This window comes from Cebus imitator, unplaced genomic scaffold (genome assembly GCF_001604975.1).
Source record: "Cebus imitator isolate Cc_AM_T3 unplaced genomic scaffold, Cebus_imitator-1.0 Scaffold541, whole genome shotgun sequence".
Taxonomy (NCBI): Eukaryota; Metazoa; Chordata; class Mammalia; order Primates; family Cebidae; genus Cebus; species Cebus imitator.
Window position 1 is genome coordinate 318,251 of NW_016107856.1, and position 8,216 is coordinate 326,466.

The window sequence follows — 8,216 nt, forward strand, 5'->3', positions numbered from 1 at the left end:
TTTTTTGGAGATAGAGCATTGCTCTGTTGCTGAGGCTGAGTGCAGTGGTACAGTCTCACCTCACTCACTGCAACCTCCACCTCCCGGGTTAAAGCAATTCTCCTGCGTCAGCCTCCCCCCGGAGTAGCTGGGACTACAGGTGCACACCACCACGTCCCGCTAATTTTTTGTTTTTTAGTAGAGACATGTTTTTTTTTACCATGTTGCCCAGGCTGATCTGGAACTCCTGAGCTCAGGCAATCCACCCGACTCAGCCTCCCAAAGTGCTAGGATTACAGGCCTGAGGCACCACACCTGACTCAATTCCATTTTATAACTATTTTAGGATAATGTCCATGAGGACAGGAAATCCACCTGCCTGGGAATCCACTGTAGTTCCAATGCCTGGAACATATGAGAAACTCCATAAACATTTGCTCATGAATGAGTTCTTCCTCTGAAAAACAGTGAGGCTCAGGCCTACATACTCTTCCTTCAGCCTTCTCAATTTTAGCTTCTTGTCTCATGTGAGCATTACTTAATAATAAGCTAAATCCATAGCTTAAAAATAAACATTTCTCTAAAAGAGGCATATCCTACAGAGATGCAACTATGCCTATAATAGAGGTAGGCCTATGTTTATAACAGAGACTGTACTTTGTATTATCATACATATTATGTGCTGTGCTTTACTAAATGGTTTAATAAGACGATTTTCATTGTTTTAATGAAACAAAAACAACATGCAAATTTATAGACAGCTTTTCTGGTGATTACTTTATGTATCAAGATCCTCATTGACGTTAAAATATTGATTGAACATTTAATCTGTGGCAGGCGCTATTATTAGGTTTTAGAAGTACAGCATTGAACAAGATAGATACACAATCCCTACCGTGATTGAGCTTCCAGGCTATCAAGACAATTATACAGTTAATAAAGTATGATGAGTAGTTACCATAGAAGTATTCTTGGGGATACAGGTCTTCTGCCTGCACTTAAACAAGAGCAGCTCTATATTTATCATTTTTATAATTTGAGACTCCAGGAAAGGTTTTGTTGTTTTATTGTTTTTTGAGTCAGAGTTTCTCTTATTGCCCAGGCTGGAGTGCAGTGATGAGATCTTGGCTCATTGCAACCTCCACCTCCTGGGTTCAAGGGATTCTCCTGCCTCAGCTGCCCAAGTAGCTGGGATTACAGGCACACACCACCACGCCTAGCTAACTTTTTAGTAGAGATGGGGTTTTAGCATGTTGGTCAGTCTGGTCTTGAACTTCTGACTTCGCGTGATCTGCCTACCTCTAGCCTCCCAAAATGCTGGGATTATGGGTGTGAGCCACCGCACCTGGCCTAAGATTTTGTTTGTAAACCTGGCTTCACTACCATATAAAAGTTTTAAAACTGCCATTTATTTTTCTGAATTTCATCCTGGCTGCCTATTATGTAAATGAATGACCATTGCATATACAGTTATAACTATGTAAGCTTTTTCTTTTTTTAATTTTTTAAAATAAAGACGGGGTTTCACCATGCTGGTCAGGCTAGTCTTGAACTCCCAACTTCAGGTGATCCACCCGCCTTGGCCTGCAAAGTGCTTGGATTACAGGCATGAGCCACCATGCCCGGCCAAGCTTTTTTTTTTTTTTAATTGAGACAGAGTTTCACTCTGTCACCCAGGCCAGAGTGCAATGGTTCATTCACAGCTCATTGCAGCCTTGACCTCCCAGACTCAAGCCGTCCTATCTCAGCTTCCCAAGTAGCTGGGGACACAGGTGCCTGCCACCACATCCAGCTAATTTTTAAACTTTTTGTGGTGACAAGGTCTATTTTGCCCACGCTCTTCTCGAACTTCCGGGCTCAAGCAATCCTCCTCCCTTAGGCTCCCAAAGGGCTGGGATTAAAGGTGTGAGCCACCATGCCCAGCCTTAAAAGCCTTATTATCCTCATTTTATAGTTGAGAAAATGCAGTTCACAGAGTTAATTCTCTAAAGTCTTTCGACAATTAAATTGCAAAGCCTCATTCCAAATCTCTGCTCTCTATATCACACCTCAGTGCCTACACCCAAAATGGAATAAATCTTATTTCTCCTAGAAGAGAGATCTCTAGTTAAGAAGTACAAAGTTTTGCCTTAGCCTTAACCAATATCCAATATGTTTTTAATGAAAGAGATATATAGCACGCTAATAAAAAACAAAAACCACACCATCATCTCAATCAACACGGAAAAAGCATTTGAAAAAAAATAAGGCCGGGCGAGGTGGTGGATCACGCCTGTAATCCTAGTACTTTGGGAGGCCAAGGCAGGCAGATAGCCTGAGGTCAGGAGTTGGAGACCAGCTTGGCTGACATGGTGAAACCTCGACTCTACTGAAAATGCAAAAATTAGCCAGGCGTGGTGGCCTGTGTCTGTGGTCCCAGTTACCAGGTGGCTGAAGCAGGAGAATCTCTTGAGCCCAGGAAGGGAGGCAGAGGTTGCAGTGAGCTGAGATCACCACTGTCCTCCAGCCTGGGTAACAGAGGGAGACTCTGTCTCAAAAACAAACAAAACATAAAACTCCCTTATGAGAAAAACCCTCAATGCAAGAGGGGAACTTCCTCAACCTGATAAAGGCCATATATGAAAAATCTACAGGTAACATCATATCTAATGGAGAAAGACACTGATTTTCCCCCTAAAGGCAGAACAAGATAAGGATGTCTGCTAGTAACACTCTTAATATTGTACTGCAGACCGGGTGTGGTGGCTCATGCCTGTAATCTTAGCAATTTGGGAGGCCACGGTGGTGGATCACCTGAGGTCAGGAGTTCGAGACCAGCCTGGCCAACATGGTGAAACCCCATCTTACTAAAAATACAAAATTAGCTGGGCATGGTGGCGTGCACCTGTAATCCCAGCTACTCAGGAGGCTGAGGTAGGAGAATTGCTTGAACCCAGGAGGTGGAGGTTGCAGTGAACTGAAATCGTGCCACTGCACTCCAGCCTGGGTGACAGAGGGAGACTCTGTCTCAAAAAAAAAAAAAAAATCACCAAAGGCTGAAATGATTCACTGAATAAACTGGATATTTATTTTATGTTAAAAAAATTTTTGGTCTCACTTTGTCCCTCAGGCTGGAGTGCAGTGGTGTGATCTTGGCTCACTGCAACCTTGAGCTCCCAGGATAAAGCAGTCCTCCTGTCTCAGCCCCCCAAATAGCTGGGACTGCAGGTGTGCACCACCGCTCCCAGCTAATTTTTGTATTTTTTTGTAGAGATGGGGTTTTACCATGTTGTCTAGGCTGTTTTCGATTTCCTGGGCTCAAGCCATCCACCCACCTCGGCGTTCAAAAGTGCTGGGATTACATGTGTGAGTCACTACAGCCGGCCAAACAGGGTATTTAAATTAAATCTACAATTAATATGTATAGATTTTATTATTTTTTTGAGAAGGCATCTTGCTCTTATTGCCCAGACTGGAGTGCAATGGCACTATCTCGGCTTACTGCAACCTGCGCCTTTTGGGTCCCTCTTGGGTTCAAGCGATTCTCCTGCCTCAGCCTACCGAGTAGCTGGGACTTACAGGCACGTGCCACCACACCCGGCTAATTTTTGTATTTTTAGTAGAGATGGGGTTTCACCATGTTGGCCAGGCTGGTCTTGAATTCCTGACCTCGTGATCTACCTGCCTTGGCCTCCCAAAGTGCTGGGATTACGGGCCCAGCCTTGAAATACAACATTTTGCAAAAGGATTACCGAGTACCTACTGTGTGTCATTCACCTGGGTTAAAGAGACAGTATTCCTTCCTAGATTAGTTAATTCCAGATCAAAATATGTCTAGGGGGCTGCGCCAGGTGGCTCACAGCAGTAATCCCAGTACTTTGGGAGGCTGAGGCAGGAGGATCGCTTGAGCCTGGGAGATGGAGGATCCAGCGAGCTATGATCGTACCACTGTACTTCAGCGTGGGCTGGAGTGAGTAAGACACTGTCTTAAAAAAAAAAAAAATCTAGGACTCAGCGAATGATTAGACGAAAGCGCACATTTTGCTGGGATTTGTCTTTTGATTCTGCATGGTTTCTAATATTTATCAGGAGTTAAACATCCTTTTACGGGATAACTGCATCTAGGCAGGACTATATATAAGCAAAGAAAAAGTCTTCGAAGAGGAAACACACGAATCGCTCGCTTTAGGAAGGCAGTGCCTTGAAAAGTGCCTTAAGCAGCCTGAAGTTCTAAGAGCATTCCAGGTGTGCGAAGGTGTACGGGTTTTCTGCGATTACTTCTCTGAGCATGAACGGAAGTCACCCTTTGTGCCTTCTGCGGTGATTTTAATGACAGGTGTCATATATAGGACAGAGTAATCTATTTACATTCTGTTCTTCTCAATGCACTCAAAAGCGGGTAACTAGGTGACAAGAAAATAAAGATCTTATTCAAAGAAGTCTAACGGCAACCGAACGTCTCATCTTCCCATAGTAAAGATGGCGGCGCCTTGAAGTAAGCTACAAGCAACACCACTTCCGTGTTTCCCTTGCGCCCTGGTCCAAGATGGCGGATGAGGCCACGCGACGTGTTGTGTCTGAGATCCCGGTGCTGAAGACAAATGCCGGACCCCGAGATCGGGAGTTATGGGTGCAGCGACTGAAGGAGGAATATCAGTCCCTTATCCGGGTCAGTTGTGTTTCTACTGTCTAACGCGTAGCGGAAGGGTTGCGGGAAATCAGGTGTCCTCAATAATAGGCTCCGTGTGGAAGCTGCTTCCGGTTTTTAAGTTTAACGCCTAAATTATAGAAATGGGACGATTGCGGGGTTGGGGGACTAAGGAGGGATGGTGGGGAAAGGGCAAAAAAGACTCAGGTGAGGTGCACAGTGGGGCCAGACCTTGCGGCTAAAAGCAGCAATTATTTTTGGGATACGCCTCCCCGGAAGGTGACGTGTCTCCCCGGCTCCAGGTGTTTGTTCACCTGGATGTAGGAGAGGTGGTCAAAAATCCTCGGGGCGCCAAGCCTCAGTCCGCATCTATCTGCTCCCTCCTTCACTCTTTCAAACTACATTAGGGCTGAAAATTCAAGTAGGTGTTAACTACACAGAGTTGGGGAGTTTAGCTCTTAGTTAGAAACGGGTGGTCTTCTCACCTAATCTCTCTACTGTGGGAGGATAAGAAAGATTGTCTTTTTATAGTCGTTTCGGTCTGCTTCAAAGGCCAGCAGTTCTAATTCTCCTACCTCATGTATTCATTCACTTAAAAAAAATTACTGTGCATACAGAACCTAGGGAGAAGATACCAAGCCGAATAAGGTAGAACTTACTGGGGTAGACAAAACCAGATCACTAGAATACAGTGTTTAAGTGGAGAAAGATGGAGACAGATAGGGACAGACGTAAAGCGATAAATGGCTAGGATGTTTTGAGACCATGAGGGGAGATACCCAGCTTGCATTTGGTCACGGAAGGCTTCCTGGAAGAGGTAATGCTTGAGCTGAAACTTAACGAGTAAACATAAGTTAGCCTGATAAAACATAAGAGTGGAAGGACATTCAAGGCAAAAGGGACAGCATGAGCAAAAGCATAGGATCTAGAAATGGCACTGGCATGATGTGTTTGAAGAAACGAAGTAGCTCTGAGTTGTTAGAGCATCAAATGTGAGGTAGGCAATGGTAGACAAAGCTAGGAGACAGGTTTGCGCACTTTAATTTTCTCTTGGAGGCTTTGGGATGCCGTTAAAGGATTTTAAGCTGAGGAATAACATGGTCAGATTTGCGTTTAGGTCAGTTGCATTGGCAATAAGGGGAAAATAGAATTGTCAGGGACAAGATTGAAGGCAGGAGACAAGTTAGGAGGCTGTCATTAATCTCAGCAAAACAAAAGGCAATCTAAACTAGGCAGTTGTAGTGAAGCTAGAGAGAAGAGGTAGATTTGAAGAATATTCAGAAGGTAAAATCAGCATGACATCATTGATTAGTGGAGTAAGGGATAGGGAGGGTCAAGGATGATTCCCAGGTTTTTCCTTGGGTGAATGCTAACACTGCCACCTGAAATTGGTAATTCAGAAAGTGTATCCGAAGGAATATTATAAATTCCAAATGGAAATGCTGAGTTTGAAGTATTTACGAAATGAAGTTCGAAATTTCAAAATACAGTTGGGTACTAGAGTCTGAAGTTCTGAGGAAAGACCTAGACCAAAGATAAAAATCTGGGAGTCATTAGCATGTGGGTGCTAGTTGAAAACAGGACTATATGAAGCTAGAAGGAAGGGAATCACTCAAGGAAGGGGTCTACTGTTATGAGTTGCAGGATGAGGGCAGACATTATCAGAAGTGAGAGGAGAATCCAGATGATATCTTCAGGTCTTTGCTTGCTAAATTGAGTGGTGGAACCCAAACATTCTATTCTCTGTTATGGACAAACCCCCACTTACCAGTATAGCCTTGTCTTCAGCTTTATGTTAGAAAAATTAGATAAACATATTAAAGAAAAGTAACCCCATACTTTTCTTTCGAGAGGGGGACTGCCCTTGACCCCAACTCCTCTCTCAAAGAACCTCATTCTCTGCTTCCAGTATGTGGAGAATAACAAGAATGCTGACAACGATTGGTTCCGACTGGAGTCCAACAAGGAAGGGACTCGGTAGGTAGAGTCTCTTGGGAGGTGTGGGGTAGGAGTCTTAATATGACTTAGGCAATTTGGTATCCTAGTGCCCACTACCAAAGCTACCCTGTCTCATGTCAGCTGTCTCCACTCCCACAGCTCCCGAGTTCCCCAGTTCCCATTCAATGAGTCTCCCAGGGTGGTGGCCTAAGCAAAGATGTCATTTGAGTATTGGAAGAGTAGGCAAATTAGACTGAGGTTTGGTCTTTGTTACAGGTGGTTTGGAAAATGCTGGTATATCCATGACCTCCTGAAATACGAGTTTGACATCGAGTTTGATGTGAGTGTGATGGAGTGGGAAATATGAAAGTTAGTAGAAGGGGAGGGATTAGATGATTGGGAACAAGCTAACCTTTCTTGAAGGTACCAAAGAAAACTGTTAAAATGGGAGGGAAAAGCTGAGGTTTGAGGCAAGCATCAATTACAGTTACTCATCTCTGTGTCCAGAATCCTGGTATGGACATGCTGCTTGGGGAGTTTGCTTAACATTTCAGTTTAATCAAGAAATATGTATGTCTGATTAGATTAGTCCCTCTCTATCCTGATTGTTTGATTAAGGTTTTATCATTTCTCCAGATTCCTATCACATATCCTACTACTGCCCCAGAAATTGCAGTCCCTGAGCTTGATGGAAAGACAGCAAAGATGTACAGGTAGGACTGAATAGGAAATGGCAAGGGGTCAAAGAAGGCCTTAAGGAAGAACTTTGTTTCGGGGAGGGAGAGCAACAGGAAGAATAGCTAAGGATGCTTGGCTTGATGTTTGGGTGATGGGATGATCTACGCATTAAATCAACATGGCAGATTTTTACCTATGTAACAAACCTGCACATCCTGCACATGTACCCCTGAATTTAAAAGCTGAAAGGAAAAAAAAAGGAAGAACTACTGAGACCAGCTCAGCCATAGAGACCCCCACCCAGGTGGTGCTGAAGGAATTGAGAAACAGACACCCAGATAGAACAGCAAAGTGGGACTATCCAGGGGGCCAGCAGCTTGCGGAGCTGAGAGCCTCCGGGGGCTGACAGCATTCTGGGCTGAGGGCCTCAGGCAGACTCTGACTCACGTACTTATTCTCTCTGAACAGGTGATTATTATTAACAAACAGGTGTTCTGTGTTTTCTCATAGAACCAAGATAAACTAGGTAGGCAGCTGGTGCCTGCTTACCACTGATCAAGGACAAACCAGAAAGTATTCTCCATGAGGGAGCCATGGGGACAGGGTCACATGGCCCCCGCTTAAAGAATTGTTTTAACCTGTGTATGATATTCATCTACTGTCTTGTCACTTTGGAATGCCCCAAGTAGTTTTCTACTGGGGGGGGGAGGCAGCTAGGTTTTCCTTGCCATCGTTCTTCCTAGAAAACATTATATTCTATCATTCATTCAGCAACTCTCAACAAAGAACTTTGGAGGCAGAGATTTTCCCAGGGTCTGCTGGCCTAGTAGGGTGCCAAGCTCTCCTCTGCTGAGCCGAGGCAAACTACTTAGCTGACCTTGTTCTCAATTCTGATCAATAGTAGTCTTCCTATGCCCCCAAGAGGCTGCTGTGCTTTATGGTAAACTTAGCACGTCTTCCACTCCCAGTCTTCCCCTCCCACGATAGCGTGGGA

At 44.4% G+C, this 8,216-nt stretch overlaps 1 protein-coding gene across 3 annotated transcripts in view; it reads left to right on the forward strand.

Moving 5' to 3' along the window:
- UFC1 (ubiquitin-fold modifier conjugating enzyme 1) overlaps positions 1-8,216 on the forward strand; it is a 24,322-nt gene that overhangs the window by 15,218 nt on the left and 888 nt on the right. Inside the window, exons 2-5 of one of the 3 annotated variants that reach the window (XM_037733647.1) lie at positions 4,355-4,627; positions 6,516-6,583; positions 6,821-6,884; positions 7,181-7,257. In XM_037733647.1, the coding sequence (XP_037589575.1) occupies positions 4,505-4,627; positions 6,516-6,583; positions 6,821-6,884; positions 7,181-7,257 (332 nt within the window). In that variant the 5' untranslated portion in view covers positions 4,355-4,504. Of the gene's footprint in view, positions 1-4,197; positions 4,628-6,515; positions 6,584-6,820; positions 6,885-7,180; positions 7,258-8,216 lie in introns of those variants that run through there. The other 2 variants (XM_017515076.2, XM_017515075.2) reach the window with 2 other exon arrangements.